Source organism: Hesperophylax consimilis, chromosome 3 (genome assembly GCF_061612785.1).
Source record: "Hesperophylax consimilis isolate HC1 chromosome 3, BYU_Hcon_1.0, whole genome shotgun sequence".
Lineage (NCBI taxonomy): Eukaryota > Metazoa > Arthropoda > Insecta > Trichoptera > Limnephilidae > Hesperophylax > Hesperophylax consimilis.
Window position 1 is genome coordinate 8608399 of NC_142838.1, and position 18841 is coordinate 8627239.

General features: G+C 39.8%; 2 protein-coding genes across 2 annotated transcripts; one reads left to right on the forward strand and one right to left on the reverse strand.

The window, feature by feature from the left end:
* Nucleotides 1-3278: 3278 nt before the first annotated feature.
* Nucleotides 3279-6909, forward strand: Atac1 (Ada2a-containing complex component 1). The gene is made up of 7 exons (XM_089647744.1): nucleotides 3279-3757; nucleotides 3876-3992; nucleotides 4138-4293; nucleotides 4477-4689; nucleotides 5171-5275; nucleotides 5386-5523; nucleotides 5801-6909. Exons 1-7 carry the CDS (start codon nucleotides 3635-3637, stop codon nucleotides 5954-5956), a joined length of 1008 nt encoding a protein of 335 aa, XP_089503870.1. The 5' UTR covers nucleotides 3279-3634; the 3' UTR covers nucleotides 5957-6909.
* A 1031-nt stretch (nucleotides 6910-7940) lies between these two features.
* Polr2A (RNA polymerase II subunit RpII215) lies at nucleotides 7941-18633 on the reverse strand. Its single transcript, XM_089647732.1, has 6 exons — nucleotides 18544-18633; nucleotides 14202-14471; nucleotides 13550-13874; nucleotides 9725-13444; nucleotides 9421-9603; nucleotides 7941-9327 (listed from the first exon to the last, which is right to left on the reverse strand). The coding sequence occupies exons 1-6, from the start codon at nucleotides 18619-18621 to the stop codon at nucleotides 8195-8197; spliced, it is 5709 nt and encodes a 1902-aa protein (XP_089503858.1). The 5' UTR covers nucleotides 18622-18633; the 3' UTR covers nucleotides 7941-8194.
* Between the last annotated feature and the right edge of the window lie 208 nt (nucleotides 18634-18841).

Here is an 18841-nt window from a genome sequence, read left to right on the forward strand (position 1 = left end):
CTAATCTGGTTCACAGACGGGTCCAAGATGGAGGAAGGAACAGGGGCCGGGGTCTGTCTACAGGGATCTAAGAGGGAACTCAGTATACCTCTAGGAATGCACTGCACTGTGTTTCAAGCTGAGATGAAAGCCATTTTAGCCTGCGCACAGGAGAATATGAGTATCGGGTACAGAAATAAGAACATAAACATATGTTCGGATAGCCAGGCGGCCTTAATGGCACTGGAAAGTAACCGATGCGACTCCAGACTGGTGATGGAATGCAGGACTATCCTAATAGAACTGGCGACCATCAATAAAGTAACCCTGCTCTGGGTACCAGGACATAAAGGTATTGAGGGCAACGAGCGGGCTGACGAACTAGCAAGGAAAGGGGCGAAAGCACCACTTGCGGGATCTGAGCCGGCCGTAGGAGTAGCAGCTTGCCACACCAAACTACATATCAAGAGGTGGGTCAAATCCCAACACTGGAAGGAATGGAAGAAGGCACCCGGAATGAGGCAATCTAAAGTACTCATAAACGGACCGGACCCTAACCGAACCAGGCAACTACTCGATATGGACAGAAACTCACTGAGGGAACTGGTAGGACTATTAACGGGACACTGCCATTTCAGGAGACACATGCGACTGTTGGGAGTGGAAAACACCAACATCTGTAGGAAATGTGAAGAGGAGGAAGAGACTCCAATTCACCTATGGTGCCAATGTCCCGCTCTGCTGGGAATAAGGCTCAGATACCTGGGAAGACACAGTGTGGAACCAGAAGACATCGCCACATATCCAATGACAGCCCTGGTGAACTTCATAAAAGGGACCGGGTTACTGGCAAGGGAATGAGGTAAAATGGGAGATAGTACAATGGGCCTATGGCCTAAGTGCTCGCGGGGAACGTAAGTAAACCGCCTCCGACTTTAAAAAAAAAAAAAAAAAACAATACAAAGATTGTGTGAACGTTGCATTGGGGTATTCAAACTGAAGTCTGTATGAGATATATTATATATATATAATTAACAAGGTTAGCTCATCTAGGGGTAATAATAGTAATCTGGAAGAGGTAATAATAATAATAACTGGTAGAGTGGTGATTGGTTAGAAGGTTGTGAAGTAGCTAGAAGACCATTTTAGATTCAAAATGCAATTGCAATGATTTATTAATACTGGTAATATTATACTAAAAATAATGTTCGGAATAAAAAGGAAAATCCCAGGAATATTTGCAGTCTTACTAAGGCATTGGTGATGTAGAATCAAGGTTATTTGTTAGCGCTGTGTACATACTGCTTTTGAAGACATTTAAGTTTTCAAATTGAAAGTCTCATTTAGCAAACTATCATGACAGGGAAAGTGTTGAGAATAATTGTGTTTATTCAAAGAGTCACACATTGTGGTAGATACTCACAGCAGCATCTTGGTGACAGACCACCATTCGGAATCGAAGCGTTGTTTGAAAAGGGTTTAGCCGTATTTGGTGACCATATGTGAATAGCCAGGTACTTCCCTACCTTCCACACCCTCATTTCCTTCCTAGACAAACTTTTTTTATCACAGATAGATGGAATAATACAATTTATTTATGAAACAATGTGAAGGCAAAAATACAGGAGGCCACGAAGAAAATAAATTTCTCACGGGGAAAATGTAAGGAGGGTCTTTTTGAGAAGGTGAGGTTGTGAAAATGACCCATGATGAAGGAGGGAGGAAACACGAAAATCTTTCCACAGCCGAACTGTTCAACTCAAGAACAAGTCTTAGAAACGACCCATTCTCGTGAGATAAATGATGTCAACCAAGTATAAATTTTAAGCGTGCGTTACTCATATTTCCCGACCATGCCGGAGCATGAAAAGCACCGGAGTGCTGAAGAGATAAATGATACTAGTTCCTCGGCGCACCTTCATTGAAATACTGGTGGAACAGGGACAGCATTCCAACCTGACGGCTGTGCTCTAAAGAATTCAATCCGTTTGTTAAGATAAGGGAATCTATCAAACAGACTGAACGTTTTACACTGAGTCAAAGGTTTTTTCTCTAGTATTTTGTTTTATTAAAATACGCTTTTTCAAGTTATCTGTTGACCAATTATTTGTTTGCGCCCGTAGGTACGCAATTTGAGAATAAGTTTTGTTCGTACAAAAACTCAATTCTTTCAAGAAAGGCATAAAAATACAATATTGGATTGAATCATCGGTACATTAGGTAACTATTTATTCATATTCATATTGCGTATGTACAGGCGCAAACAAATAATTTGTCTTAATATTGTAAAGCAATACCTCGCAAAAAGCGTATTTTAATAAAATAAATTAAATCCCATAAAGAAACCACTCACATATCCTTTTCCTCGTTGCTATCGTTACTGCCATCTATTGACGAGTAGAAGTATCACGGTGCTTAGCGCCATTTTTGAACGAGTAGATGTTCGATGCTGTACGACTTAAAATTGAAGAAGTCAGTTAGCAATCCATTCTATAACGGCTCTTCCTGGTTATTTCTTCCAAAATCGCTTCAATGATTCGGATGCTTTTCGGCAACTCTCTCACTCTCAGAAAATTCTCTCACAACTTATTTGGAACTTTTGTTCATAAACAGAAATATCGCAAATATCTATCAGCGAATAGCAGTTTGAGCGATCATAGTGGCATCTATCATTGAATAGATCGACTGAATAGTTTGTAAATTTCTTAAGGTTAAACGCAACTCTCGTTGTATTCTACGTGTTCACAGATGGCTTTAATTAATTAATTTTGTTTAAATACGCTTTTGCAAGGTATTTCTTTACAGTATTAAGACAAATTATTTGTTTGCGCCCTCATATACGCAACATGAATATGAATAAATAGTTTTGTCCATATAAAAACTCAATTCTATCGAGAAAGGCATACAAATACAATATTGGATTGAATCATCGGTAAAATAAAATATTTTTATATTTATTCAATAGTTTTGTTAGTTTAAAGACTTAATTATTTCGAGAAAGGCACACAAATACAATATTTTACCGATGATTCAATCCAATATTGTATTTGTATGCCTTTCTCGATAGAATTGAGTTTTTATATGGACAAAACTATTTATTCATATTCATATTGCGTATATGAGGGCGCAAACAAATAATTTGTCTTAATACTGTAAAGCAATACCTTGCAAAAGCGTATTTAAACAAAATTAATTAATTGACGCCATCTGTGAACACGTAGAATACAACGAGCGTTGCGTTTAACCTTAACAGAAGTAAGTAACCTATTTATTTGTTCCGTGATTGGTTTATTTATGTTGGTTCCAAAACTATGTTAGTTTCTTCTCCAATATTTTATTGCAACAAATTATTTCACAGATCGTTTCAGCACGAGGTGGTTTTGCCCTGGTGCGACTATAAATAAATTCATGTCTCAGAAAAGTAATAATTTATTTCTATTGTTTATGATTCCTGCAAACAAAAAGCAGAAATTCATCTGTCAAAACACAAGCACGCTGTCACCTGCGAGTGGTTTGTGTATGGTACAAACTTTTTTCATACGAAAATTACGAAAAGCCTGAAGATATCGATCTATTGAGTGGTTTATTTATGTCTGTCACTTTTTATCAGTAATCAGTAACTGCATTTAAAAATTGTGTAATTTTGTGCAACAAAATGGACGAAGATGAGGATTTTTTCTTCGAGTCAGACCATTTGGCACTTCGCGGAAATAAAGATTATAAATGTATGCTTAGGGTTATATTGATTCTGGAATCGCAAAAGATGATGTTGGTCCAGGTAATTATTTTTATAATTTTTTACTTGTGAGGTTTATAGGGCGTTTAGAAATGCTGAATCAAAAATTAATCCCTATACCCCGCCTCTCTGTGAACATCCCTTCTATGTTTTTTTACAGGATATCGAAAACCTTGCAGCTTCTCAGAAAGCAGCATTAGAAAACCCTCAGGAGTTTTTGGATGATCTGAAAAATTCGGCAGTTGATTTTCCATGTTCCAGTTATTCTATTCCAGAGGTTTGTGTTTTAGAATTTGATATAAATATTTTAAATCAAGGAATAACTAGTTTAAAGTAGTTATCCTCATTTTAGACTAGAAATGTTAAACCTTAATGTATTGTAGTTATACTTAGATATGATAGAGAAAATGCTTGTTTTATAGCTACCAGCTATTTCCTGGTCCAAGTATGGAGTTGATGACAACCAAGTCATTGAATGGAAGAAATCTTTTGTGGACTCGGAACAGGAAAAAGCTAATAATAATATATTGGTCAGAGGAAGAACGTTTGACCAAACCAAACCCGAAACTTTTAATCAAGTAAGTAAATAGTTATTTTATCTAATGGCATTTTACCAGACTATAATATAATTAGTTGAACTTTGCACCTCACAAAACATAAGTGCAAAGGGTTATTGTAACACCAGAAGGAAGATAAATATAATATGTTTGATATTCCATCTTGGTTTGTTGAAAGTTAAAGAATTCATTGTGTTTCTCTAGTTGTGGACATGTGAAGAGCAGAGAAGATTAGAAGAGTTATTGAAAGAATACCCAGAGGAAGAAATAGAGATGCGAAGATGGGTGAAGATCGCCAACGCTTTGGGTAATCGGACTCCCAAACAGGTGATGAGCCGCGTTCAGAAATACTTCATTAAGTTGCACCAAGCTGGACTTCCTGTCCCAGGAAGAGTGCGGAAACCTTTCACCACTAAGGTAATTATTACAATAAATACAGCTTGTGGTGTAACGTACAAGTGGTGTACTTTATCCATATCGTAAGACTACTGCAGGGTAAGAGGAGACTGTGGGCAGGTATTTCAAATGATTTCGAACCAATTTGAACGGTGTGCACAAATATGTTCTCTTAAAATAATTTGACTCTGTACCTTCTATGATTTTGTCTGGTATGAAAGGGTCTTGAGGTTAAACGCGACGCTCTTTATATTTTATGCACTATGTGTTCACAGATGACATTAATTATTAAAATACGCTCTTTGCAAGGTATTGCTTTACAATATTATGACAAATTATTTGTTTGCACCCGCATATATGAGTAAACAGTTTTGTCCGTTAAATTAATCAATTCTTCCAAGAAAGGCATACAAATGCAATATTGGATTGAATCATCGGTACAGTATTTTATGCCTTTCTCGAAAGAATGGAGTCAAGTGAAAATATTGCCTTTTTTCCTAAGGTTGGGGGACTCGGTTACAGAAATCGCTACACAAAGGTTTTCCAAAAGCGGTCTACATTTTTTCCTGCTCAAGATGTGCCCGTCTTTATGGATGAAAATCCTCAGGTAAATTAATTAATTGACATTTTTCTCTTATTGTATTTACTGGTGGATGGTGATAAACAGAACTTCCCACTTTTATCAACTGAATTCTTTAATACAATAATTTATTTTAGGAACTCGAGACCGAGGACAGCACGGAAAGAAATGTAATAAAACAATGGACACCTTTAGAAATGATGACTGCAATTTATGAAAGGCGAAGATTGGAAGAAAATTCTAACACTCCTTTGCCGGTCCACACAGGAATATCTGTAAGTATATTTCATCATTTTAAAGTATATAATCCCTGAGAAAAGAGTCACCCAAAGATTAGGACACCATTTTGGATAAAATGTGAATTATGATAATAAATCTATACCCAGGGTGCCGACTTGCCAACGAACCAAGGCACAGATAATTCCTAACACAGCACTCATGAGATTTTCACTAGTGCTAGATGCTGTTTGGTCCAAGGCTGGCCCTGCCTACAATAGCCATAAAATGTATATTTCATGATGCATTGGATTCTGATTAAATGTATTTTTTCAGTGTATTGGATGCAGTTGTGAAAACATAGTAGGCACCCGTTGGACTGATGGAGTAGGTTCCGACTGGTGCTCGGATTGCCTAATAGAATTCCAGCCAATCACCAAGTTGACACCGATAAGCTCTTTGAATTTTAAAGACGAATTCACTCCACCTTAAAGCCACGTACAGCATTTATTATAAAATAGCTTGTATACTACAGGGTTTTCCAATAAGAGGTGTTATTTTGATATTCAGTCGTAAAAGATCAATGGTTTTGTTGCTTGTGTGGCACGTAGCGCCGTCTTGTTGAAAGTAAACGTTGTCCAGATCAATACCATCCAATTCCGGCCATAAAAAAATCATTAATCATCTCTCGATAGCGCAATCCATTCACCGTGAATGTTGCTCCAGCCTCATTTTCGAAAAAGTAAGGTCCAATGACTCCGCCGGACCATAAACCGCACCAAACAGTCACACGTTGAAGATAGGAGAGGCTTTTCAACAATAACTCTTGGGTTTTTCGAGCCCCAGATGTGACAATTTTGCTTGTTGACGAAGCCTCCGAGGTGGAAATGGGCCTCATCACTCGAGATGATTTGCATTTCACGTGAATTTTAATAATTTCAATGCGTTGTTGAAGCGTGTATCGTTCCATTTTTATTAATGGCATAGTTTCTACTTGTCAAATGTCAAAAAATGACAGCTTTAAAAGTAACATCTACCGAAATAGCGGGCTATTCAAAATAACACCTCTTATTAGAAAACCCTGTATAATGTTGGTGGGGGTGTATATCCATAATATGGATATCATGAATAAACAATAAATTTTCTTTTGAAAGATTTACATGCAAAAATCAATCGAAATTTACTTGAATATGTATCTATTTTAATTCTGAAATTGTTTTACATTCATGTGATAATTCTTTAAGACAGATTGATAATAAAAAAAGTCAATGATATTGCATTATTCAAGGAATAAAATTTTTACTGTTGAATATTTTTTTATGCTAAAAATACTGTAAACATCAATGTTTTATCTTTCACAGCGATTATCGAAATATTATTTTAGCGTATTGCATTTTTGTAGGTACAGGTAAAATTTTCCAGAGTAGAATAAAACAAACTCTTGCGTTTTATGGTTTTATTTTTTTTAGTTATTATACAATAATTTTTGTTCTTAATAAAAAAGTAATGCAAACAATGGTTTTTTTTTAGTTTCTAGCCCAAAACAAATTTTATACCTATAGCACACAGAAGATTTGCATAGATGTGTGCTGAATTCTGGCATTTGATGCACTCTTACTGAGACATGGAGTTCATTGATTATGGAAACCATGAATTTCATAAATCTTTATTGAAAATAGAACTGCTCAAATTTCTCGCAGTTCAATTATGATTATTCATATTGTCTGTTATGAAACTTGTAAGGGGAAATTAACACTGATGTTACTGTTAGCAGAATCAAGTCTGATACAATTTATTTTTACAAAAAGTTATATTTTATTTACAATATAAGGTAAAACTTACATAATAACAACTAAATCATTTACCTAAAACCAATTTTTAGATTCATGTAGCGCAAACATCACATCTCACATCGAAGAAAACTAGGCCTTAAATATTAAAAATTTATTGAATGAGACACAAACCAAAACTCACACAATCTGTCTCGAAAATATATTACAAAACATAATTTTGTTAAAAAGTGTATTCTTTTACATTTTATGTGTAGTTCACAATGTCATTCTAATGCTTTTGCACATCACAATTTAACCTCAATACAGACTAGTGAACAATGAACAGGGTAAATTATCAAATCGATATCTATTAGGATAACAATAATAATAAAAGATGTCTGGAGATATTTTTGTTGTATTTTAATAAATAAACCATCAATCATCTGATTAAACAATTTTTTAAGGCATGAGCATAATCAGATATTTTTGAATTTAGTAGTAAACCATAATTTTTTTTAATAAAAAACTAAATTCTATCATTTTTAACATTTAAATTGAATAGATTTTTTTTATTAAACTAAGATAAAAATAACTTATTTGTACTAAAAGAGGATATAGTTATCTCTCTTTATAACCTAAATGCACAAAGTAACAATATTGTAATTACTTCACTAAAAATTAACATGTAAAGAAATGCCTTAAGCCTTCTTCTTTTCAATAAATTTATTTTAGGAAATTTGAGGCAATCACAGAAGTGTAACATAATATGACTCTGTTTTTTAATTCCTCCGACCACAGTGCAGCGTATTCGATAGAAAGTTGATGTTGAGCGGCGAGATCTTAAACACAACTACAAATGAGAGGCATATCACATCTTTCAAGTGCTGCGAATATATTGACAGTAATTAATATTAGGTATTGGTACCGTATAGCAACTGTAAAACTTTCTGTATCATATCTAAAGGTCGTCAGGATCTTCATAAGTGGGTGACGCTGGAGAATATGTGGGTGAAGTGGGAGAGTAGGTGGTGGGAGCCGCCGGTGTGGGGGAGTAGGCCGGAGACGAGGGAGAGTAGTTGGGGGAAGTGGGGGTGTAGGTGGGGGAAGTGGGAGAATACTTGCTGCTCGGGGAATACGCCGGGGAAGAGGGCGAGTAGGTCGGGGAGGAGGGGGAGTAGTTGGGGGAAGATGGAGAGTAGTGCGTGCTGGTGGCGTGTTGCGGAGAGGAGGGCGAGTACGCAGGGCTCGAGGGGGAGTACTGCGGGCTGCTCGGGGAATACTGAGGGCTGGTCGGGGAATACGTAGGACTTCCGCCTGCAAACGACGGCGAGGCAGGTGAGTAGTTGGGAGTGGTTGGGGAATACTTGGGGGAAGAGCTGGAGTAGAAACTGGGAGACGTAGGCGAGTAGTGCGGGGAGCTCGGGGAGTAGGATGGACTCGATGGTGAATAGGAGAGTGTCGTCGGGGTGTAGTTAGGTGAAGACGGCGAGTAGCTTGACGAAGTGGGGCTGTATGCCGGACTGTTGGGTGAGTATCCCGGGGAAGTGGGTGAGTATGCCGGGGAGGTCTGTGGATAGACCGGGCTGGCGGGAGAGTACACCGGACTAGTGGGCGAGTACGAGGGAGAGGCTGCGTAGCTGGGAGAAGCAGGAGAGTAGCGCGGGGAGGTGGGCGAGTAGGAGGGGCTCGAGGGGGAGTAGTGCGATGAGGAGGGGGAGTAGGCGGGAGAATTGGGAGAGTAAGGCGAAGTGGGAGATGGATTGGCGTAGCGGGGAGAAGAAGTGGAATATCCAGGAGACGCAGGCGAGTAGACCGGCGACGTTGGAGAATAGTTGGGGGAATACCTGGGACTTGTGGGCGTGCAGTTGGGCGAGGTAGGCGTGATACTGGGAGACGCAGGTTGGAAGTGAGGGCTGTTGGGGGAGTAATGCGGAGAGGCACTGGATGGAGAGGGAATGTACAAAGCAGGGCCCGGGGAACCGGGAGAGCCGGGCTGAGGAGACCAGCTGCTGTAAGCAGGGGACATGCCCGAGGCGTCTGATGCTCCGGATGGGGAGAATGAAGGGCCTCCGGGTGTCATATTGCTGCCAACTAGAAAAAAGAACACAAAATGAATTATCATATTTGTTACTAAATGTAGATCGTAAAGAGAGTTGAAAATACAGAAAACATAAGTAAACTTACATGGTGCAGGCGACCACATGCTGGCACCAGTTCCGTAGGCTGGAGTTGCTTGGGCATTCCAAGGACTGTGTGGGGTGAGGGAAGGAGTACCGAAATACATGGAAGCTCCCAGACCCGTGCCCATTCCACCCATCTCCATGCCACTCTTGCACTTCTCTGCGTCCAAAAGGAGATCAAAACAACCTACAAGAAGACATTTATATATTTAGCATTTTAAGACACTGGCCACTGAAGGACTAATATCATGTATGTCATGTGCTAAGAGTCAATAATAGTTGTTGATCTAATGCAGAACCCGACTTACCAGTTCCCATTCGTGGAAGTTGCCCCATGATGATATTCTCGGACACGCCTCTCATGGGATCCACCTCGGCATGGCAAGCTGCATCCATCAATACATCTACAGTTTCCTCAAAGGAACATCTCATGAGGGCTCCGGTGTCCTGCCTGTTAATTCCGTGACGGGTGATGGCCATCAAGTGACCCTTGGCAGTCATAACGTCACAAAGCAAAGCCAGATGACGGTAGTTTACGTACAGGCCGTAGAAGTTCAATACGGTGTTCATTTCCTTTTCAACAGACTTCCGTACAGCTTCAATACCCAGCACTTGGAAGATCTCGCAAATGTCGTTACTGAATGTTCTAACCGGATCCACATCTCTTTCTGACAATACTTTCATCATTGATGTTCCGTCAGTTTCAAGTAACCACTCGGCAATAGCTTTGAATTCTCCAGAATCAGTGATGACAATTCGCTTCTTGCTGTCAGTTTGTGGTAAATGCATGTATACCTTGCCAATAGCTTCAATTCCCTGCAACGTCATGTCGGAAAGCATATTAGCTTCTATGCAACGCAAGAACATATCGTCTTCCATTTTGTCTGCAGTCTCTTCCTCATTATCTTGGAATTTGTTTTCTTCACTATTCATAATCCTAATACGTAACACTAGTTTTTCAGCATTGTCATCATTGAAGATACAATTTAAGTCATCTCCAAATCCGGCATTAATCTTTTCTGCAATTTGTTCCATAGTCAACTTCTTATCTGTCATCCTCTTACGATCCAACTCAATCCTGAGCAACCACGGAGATATTTTAGTAGGATCAAAGTCAGGCATTTCATAATAGACATTGACGAATTCTTGATCCTCAGCGATAACTGTGTTTTGTGGATCTGGATCGTAGTAAATGGCCGTGTTTGCTGTAACTTTCCTAAGGGTTGTGTGTTCAAGGCGACAGAGGACATTTTTAGCTTTCTCAGCATCTCGAGCGGCTCCACCAGTCAAGAACACTGTTAGAGAGGGAGCTTTAGGTTTTTTAGAGATGTTAATAATTTCCTTCAGACGTGGTACTCCTAAGGTTACGTTCTTCGACGACACACCGGCAAAATGGAAAGTGTTCAATGTCATCTGAGTAGCTGGCTCTCCTAGAGACTGGGCAGCCAGGGCTCCAACCATCTCTCCGGGGTTGCACTGTGCCTGTTGGAAGCGGGTTTCGATTTCTCCAATGAGCCACTCGAATGCTTCTGTAGAAAGCCTAAATTCTTCAGAAACATATTTAGTACAGAGTGTGGCACGAACTAAGCACTGGAAGAGAAGTGTGGCATTCTCATTAGCTTGCTTGGAAAGCCTGTCGTTACCAGCCACAATAATACACTTGGTAAGAAGATCCCTAACTCCGGCAATGACTTTTATTGGACTGAGATCAGTTGGGAGTCGTTTGTTTATGTGGAAAATTTTCTGTACGTTCCAAATCATCCTTTGCAGGTTACAGGGCAACACAACTTTAGATTCTCCACCTGGGAAAATTTGCCTCAATACTTCACGATCCTTTGTTAGTTGATCCCATTCGCTTTCCAGGTCAGCAATAACATATCCAGATTCTGTTAATTCTTTAATGATATCTTCAGTGAATATTCTTCTCAAATATCTTTCATTAGAAGGATCAAATTTGAACTTCTTTTCAAAGGCTTTGTTAGACAATTTAATTGTGGGTAAACTCTGGAACTCTACAGTCTCCCCACAGAGTCCATCTTCCCCGTATCTCAACTGAATCAACTGTCCTACAGAGTTACGTACGGTACCGTCATAATGGACCATCACTGACTCCATAGCCTTGATAAGACGCCGCTGAATGTATCCAGTTTCGGCAGTTTTGACAGCAGTATCAATGAGACCTTCTCGTCCTCCCATAGCGTGGAAATAGAATTCAGATGGCGTCAGCCCGGCAAGATATGAATTTTCTACGAAACCTCTTGACTCAGGACCGTAATCATCCTTGATGAAGTGAGGGAGAGTTCTTTTCCTGAATCCAAAGGGAATACGCTTACCCTCAACGTTCTGTTGTCCCACACAAGCAATAACCTGGGAGATGTTAATATTGGATCCCTTGGATCCTGACACCACCATAGCCTTTAAGTTGTTGTATTCAGTGAGAGATTTCTTAGCAGAGCCTCCAGTCTTGTCTCGAGCATCGTTAAGGATACGATTCACCTGATTCTCGAAAGTCTGACGCAGCGTGTTACCAGGGGTGGGCTCCAGTTCCATGTTGTGGGCTTTCTGGATAACTTCTATGACATCTTCCTTGGCTTTTTTAATGGAGTTTTGGATCTCAATATAGGTTTGAGGATCGGCAATAGTATCACCGATACCGATGGAGTGGCCATCCAAAAGTAGCCAGTGGTTAATCACAGTCTGAATATTACCGTAGAATCGGCCAGCTGTCTCGTGTCCCAACTCCAACATACAAATATGGAGGAGAGACCCAGCAGATGTTCCCAGGGTCTTTTTACATAAGATACCCATGATCAGCTCTCCATGCTCTACCATTACTTTGGTATCTCCAGGAGAAATCCATTTATAGGGACCTTCGTCCTCTTCATCAGGATGCGTGGAGTGGGTTCGGATCATGTTGACATTTCCCGGAATGATCAGAGAGAATATCTGCTTGCCTGTCCACAGTGGTTTAGGTTTCAAAATGCACGGTTGGGGCATCTTTCCATTCCAAGTTGGTAAGAACATGAGGATATTCATGATCTGTTCCTTTTCTATGAACACATCACGTTTGGTCATCTTACGAACGGCAGTCAGGGTGTCCTGCACAATACCCATGACAGGTTTGTTAGCCTGCGGGGTGATGATCTGACGGGGAGTGATATGAATATTCTCAACTTCAGCACGAGTCTCCATAGACTGAGGAACGTGTAAGTTCATTTCATCTCCATCAAAATCAGCATTGTACGGAGAGGTACAGCTGAGGTTCATTCGGAATGTCGACCAGGGAAGCACCTTCACCCTGTGCCCCATCATACTCATCTTGTGGAGGGTGGGTTGACGGTTGAAAATAACTAAATCATCATCTCGAAGATGTCTCTCTACTTTGTAGCCACATTGAAGATGGAGATCTGAAGGTTTCGGATGGAACCTTAAATCAATACGCTCTCCATTATCACGGACAATATACTTGGCTCCCGGGTACTGGGAATTACCACGGCGGACCAGTTCCTGCATCCTGTCTATATTGAAGGGTGTGACGAGCTCGGGGAAGGTGAGATTTTGAGCAATTGACCTTGGGACTCCGACCTGGTCAATACGCAGATTAGGATCTGGAGTGATTACAGTTCGGGCGGAGAAATCAACTCGTTTCCCCATAAGGTTTCCTCTGATGCGCCCTTCCTTGCCCTTTAATCTCGCCTTGACTGCTTTGAGGGGTTTTCCAGATTTCTGCATGGCTCTAGGCATGCCGGGCATATCATTATCCACAAAGGTAGCCACGTGGAATTGTAACATCTTAATGTTTTCTTGAATGACATGAGCGGCCGCTCCCGCCTGTTCATTACGAATCAGTTCATTGTTGGATTTGATGATGTCAGACAGCTTGTGGGTGAGATCGTCTTGATTCTTAGCTGCTCCAAACATGACAACGGCTGGTCGCACTGATAACGGAGGGACAGGCATTACAGTGATAATCATCCAATCAGGTCTGGCAAACTTAGGGTCCATTCCCAATATGAAACACTCCTCATCTGAAAAAAGAATTAAATAGGTAAATAATTTGATTTGTATCTAACCAAGGGCAAAATTAAATTACCATTTGAAGTGAAGAAAAGAAATAATAAACAGTGTCATACCGGTAATGTGCTTGAGGATCTCCCAAACTCTTTCTGCACTAATACAGATCTTCTTCTCCTGCGAATCTTCATTGACATGCTTCCATTCTGCAGTGAGGTCAAGTCCCGCTCTCCTGATGCTGGGCTGATAGTGGCCACAACCCCCGTGCCCCGCAGCACCTTTGCGTCCCCCAGCCGGGTCCTCAGCAGCCCCTTCGGCTCCTACGTCCATGTCTTCACCGCCCTCGCAAATCTGTTTTCCTTTACAAAGATCATAAACGTAGGCCAGTCTTTTTCTCGGTTGACCTTTTGATTTCATGACAACTTCTTTTATTTTGGGATTTGTCTGTAAAAATGAATGCAACGAGTTAGCCATGTACATATTACGGAGAAAATACATGCATCTTTACACTGGGCTGCATTTTGAATGCAAACCTTTCAAATGAAAGTGGTCCCTTTACAATGTACAATGGGTGCTGATGGGAATGGGAAAGCTGTGGCTGACTTCACAGAAAGGTAACATCAGGAGTCACATTCATGAAAGTAGCAAGAGGCGGGGTCACTTTGGTACCACAAGGACAATCTTTTGTTCTATACATTAATCTATATAAATATCGTGTTACTTATAAATAATTTTATAGGTAACACGATAGTAAGAAACTCTAATACTTACAGGGGTCACGAGCAGCTTAGAGCAGTAGAAGCAAACACATCTCAGTATCTTGATAGTCTTGGTGATGAAGCCAATGTGGAACACGGGCTTGGCGAGGTCGATGTGCCCAAAGTGTCCGGGGCACTCGGTCATATTGCCGGCGCACGTCTGGCAGCGGGAGTTGCGGTCGATAACGCCCTGACGCGGGTCCATGAGCCCACCCAGCTTGGGCCGCCCGCCTTCCATGGTCTCCGGGAAGCGGATCCCCCCCTCCGTGACGGACATACGGCGCTGAAGGATTAACATATTATGTAGTACACATTACATGAAATTGAAGGAACCAGGATATTTTATATAATTTTGCAGGGGTCGAAGGATCCATCACCTAGTGATGTAGACCCGGGAATATTTCCGACCTGAAATAAATTCGCGAAAACGGGGAATTTACTTTATTTTTAATAAAATGGTTTCTAAACTTCTCTTGGATGCTTTATTGAGTGTTATCAGTTATCTAAGACGACATCCCCTGATCTAGGGACTTCCCTACCTCGTGATATGAAGAACAGCCTGTTGGACGATGATGTTTACTGGACAAGAGTGACATCATTAGCCGATGTTCTGCGACTGATTGTTTCCTGGATTACACAGCTAGAGGGAGACGATCCACTAACACACAAAGCATTGTATGCTTTTGAGGATATTGAGAGCAGTCTAAGTAAAACTCTTCCAGCGTCTCTACTGTCACATGCCGAAGAGAAGCAAATACTGGAAAAGGCGGCGCAGCGCAAAGAATTTGCTATTGCTCCAATACATATGGCTGCTGCCCTACTAGATCCAGGTTCCCAAGGACATCTGCTAAGCCACGCACAGCAACTTGAAGCACTTGAATTCATTGACCAAGTAGCAAGTCATATGGAGACTGTTGATAGTGCAAATGTTCTTGTTGATTTAGCCAATTATAGGGCTAAAGAAGAATCATGGAGCAAGGCATTCCTATGGAAGTGTGTCGATAAAATCACGCCAGTGACCTGGTGGAAGGGGATGTGCGGATGTTCTGATTTGTCACAGGTTGCCATAAGAATATTGACTGCTCCCATTACTTCAGCAGCCACTGAGAGATCTTTTAGCACGTTTAGTCGCATTCATACAACACTGAGGAATCATCTAACAACTCAAAGAGCAGGGAAAATAACATTTGTGGCACACAATTGGAAACTTCTTTCCTCTGAAAGAGGCTCTCAAGTTGCTCCCAAGAAAACCCTTTCTTCCACGGATGAGCAGATTGCTTCGCATCATAACGTTTCAAACCTATCTGGTACTCGCAAACGCAAACATCCAATTGACTGTGCTGAGGAAGAAGAAAATGTAGATAATCCTGAGTCGGCAACAACTTCGTCCGGGTCGGATGAAGAAGAAGAAGAATATGAAGGTGAAAGTGGAAGCGAAGTTGATAGTGTCAGTGTCCAATCGGTATCATCAGATGATCAGTAACGATCTGTGAAGTTGTGTCATTTTTACAGTTTTACGATTGATTTTTTATATGTACCGTTTACTAGCATAAAGTGTATATAGGCTACTAATAGGGTACAGTATACAATTATATAGAGATACTACTCACTTTAATTTTTTTTTTGTTATTTTTCTCTTGGATCCTATTCCTAGCAAAGTGCCCATAACATTTTTTACTCCAAATGTGCTAAGGAATAGCTGGTTAAAGTTTGTCGGGTTAGTGCCGATACACCCTGTATATTGGAATAGTTTTTATGGATCTATCCTGCTCTATATGTACCATATGTGTGTATATTTTATTTAATAAATATTATTCTTTTTGAGGTATTATGTTGTTAAAATCAAAATTCTCCGTCCAGGGGAATATTCCCCAGAAATAAATTCCCGGGAATTTATACATCACTACCATCACCGTAAGATAATTATTAATATGTCTGAGAAAACCTGTTAAGGCGATGCACTATGTAGTAGAAGTGAGTCGTTCGCGAACGAGTCGGCTCAGTGAACCGGATCTTTTTGTGGATCCGTAAGATCCGGTTCCCAAATTAGCCGCTCACTCGTTCGCGGATCAGTAGTGACTCACTCGTTCGTGTGAGTCGGTTCACTCGTTCGCCAACGATGAGTCGGTTCACTCGTTCGCGAATGGTGAGCCGGCTCACTTGTTCGCGAACGATGAGCCGGTTCACTTGTTCGAGGACGGTGAGCCGGTTCACTCGATTTTTGTGAGGAAATTTTTGAAATGGAATTCCGTAGCCACTTCCCCCTCCCACGGATTTTAAATATTTTGCGGGGAGTATGTATAAATTTTTTCGTGAAATTTTGTTTCACAGAAATTCTGTAACAACCCCCCCCCCATGGATTTCGAATAATGAAAGGGGGAATCACGCTGACGCAGAATATTTGTGGGGAATATGTGGGCAGAATTACTGCAACTGAAAAACGGCGACATTAGGCCAAGATCCGCTCTTCGCCCATCTCTACTATGTAGTAATGCAAAATCATATGTTTTTGGTTTGAAAATTTGGTCGCCTAGAAATGTTTCAGATGCTTTAATTAAATACTGCGAGTAGAATACATCCTGGTCTTTAAAATAATCGAGTATTTTTTAGATAAGTCTTTTTATAAGCCAAGAAAAAAAAATGTATAAGGCCTATGAAAACTGCTTTAAAGTTCAAAATCTCCTACTTACTTACCCATTTTTGGTTATGGTTTTATTGTATAATGTGGCGAATTAAGTTTTTTATAAAACGATCGAAATTTTTTAAAATATTTATGCCTGAACATCCACAAAATAAAATAAAAAACACTTTTTGGCCATTAAAATGTTCGAAAAACATTTAAATATTTGTGCCTGAACATCCACAAAATAAAATAAAAGGCACTTTTAGGCCATGTTTTTTTCTTGCATAAATCAAAACAGGTGGATGGTGTTAAGCGGGAATTTAAATATTTAAATTATGTATATAAATTTGCTTTATCGCCATCGTAAGGTGCGTTATTGATAGCGGCTCGATTCAAAATATTACACGACGTAGTGCATCGCCTTTAGTTAAGTGTTTGCATTTGGAATGAGCTACAGGCGTATGACCCACATTAATAAATCCCTTCCTGCAGCCCCTACCTTAACCCACCTCATAATACTGCCCGACCGGCAGCGATATAGTGAGGAATAACATAAAAAGGCATGCTACATTATTAGAACTGTTTCCACTTTGCACTGCAATGGGTTTAGTGATAACAGATGCATACTAAATAGTCACCGCCTATCCTACCGTCTGTCGACTGTAACAACTAATAAACCCAAACAATGAGTATTGAATTACTAAAAGTATAATTCTCCTAAATCGTTTCCTCAACTCTGCCGATTGATCCTCAAGCAAAAAGGTACTAACCTCTCCCTCTTGCTCAGGAGTAATCAGACATATGTTACATAAAGAGAGGTTACAATGAAGTTCTCAGTGGCAAGGCCTAATTAGCTATTCTTTTGTTTTGGTATTGATCAAAAATTCCACACAAATCTTGTTTGGGAGATGAAAGTTTATTTGAGATAAATGAACACTAATGTCCATTCATATAATAGATAAAGAGACATTATCAATATAAAATGAAATAGAAATTTGATAAGAGGCTAAAACTGTTGGAAACAAAACAAACCAATATGAGTCAAAATCAATCAAGACATAATTATATTCATATGTAATAAAAATAACAATAATATTGGTTGTGGGTCTCATGACTATCCTTATAACTGTAAGGGTGATATTATAGACAAGCGGATAACACTAATCCGATCAAACAAGAGAACAATTAAAATAATTGAAACGGGGATTTCGTGATTTCAGTTAGGTGCGACGGAGATATCCGAAGCACGTTTACCTAGAAACTGGGTTAGAGAAGCTTAGAAATAAAATAAGCTTATTTCTCGAATAATTCCGTGAAATCTTCTTCAGTTAGTCTTAGTATGGTGTATGTTCGGTAAAAAATATATGAACATGGAGAATAAGGAAAGTCTGTTCTGTAATGGCATAAGTGTGACCTGCAATGATAACTGACATGTCGAAATAATAGTTTTATATACACAAGGCCACGAACCCTCATAAGTAGATTTTTAATAAATCATACAATTTCATTTCATTGTCCATTTTCACCAAATATTTGGAACCCAACATATATTAAAAAAGTGGTTATTAGTTTTCTCAATGATTCGCACTTAGCTAGCAGGTACACAGCGTAAACACATCTGTATAGCCAAACATATTATCTCAGATTTGAAGGTGAAAGTTGGGCATGGGGTGCAGGAAATAGTTTTAAAAACAAATACGGGGATGTCTGATAATGTTTATGTACAACTTACGATTTCATCTGGAGCTAATATACCAAATTGAACTCTTTTTACTTGGCGCACAGGCGCCTTCGAGTCACTAGCGGCCATTTTGTTGGCTGAACTATCCATAGACTAAAGAAGCCGTAAACATAGAATGAGATTAAGCACAAACCACAAACAAATTAACGGGAAAAGTAAGTAGGTACTCAAAAGATAAATTTATTTTTTAAGATAAAATCTTTTTCAGTCTCTCATTTGAATATGGAAAAAAATAAAAAGAATTACAGTATATTTTTCGGATTCCAGGAAGTTTTATAAGAATAATCGG

Bases quoted from the DNA above. Each gene is read 5' to 3' on its own strand.
- Atac1 (XM_089647744.1), top strand. From the start codon at position 3,635: ATGGACGAAGATGAGGATTTTTTCTTCGAGTCAGACCATTTGGCACTT. The intron at 4,294-4,476 runs GTAAGTAAATAG...GTGTTTCTCTAG, and splicing joins AACCCGAAACTTTTAATCAA to TTGTGGACATGTGAAGAGCA. The intron at 5,276-5,385 runs GTAAATTAATTA...AATTTATTTTAG, and splicing joins TTATGGATGAAAATCCTCAG to GAACTCGAGACCGAGGACAG.
- Polr2A (XM_089647732.1), bottom strand. From the start codon at position 18,621: ATGGCCGCTAGTGACTCGAAGGCGCCTGTGCGCCAAGTAAAAAGAGTT. The intron at 13,875-14,201 runs GTAAGTATTAGA...TCATTTTTACAG, and splicing joins CTAAGCTGCTCGTGACCCCT to ACAAATCCCAAAATAAAAGA. The intron at 13,445-13,549 runs GTATGACACTGT...TTCTTTTTTCAG, and splicing joins GATCCTCAAGCACATTACCG to ATGAGGAGTGTTTCATATTG.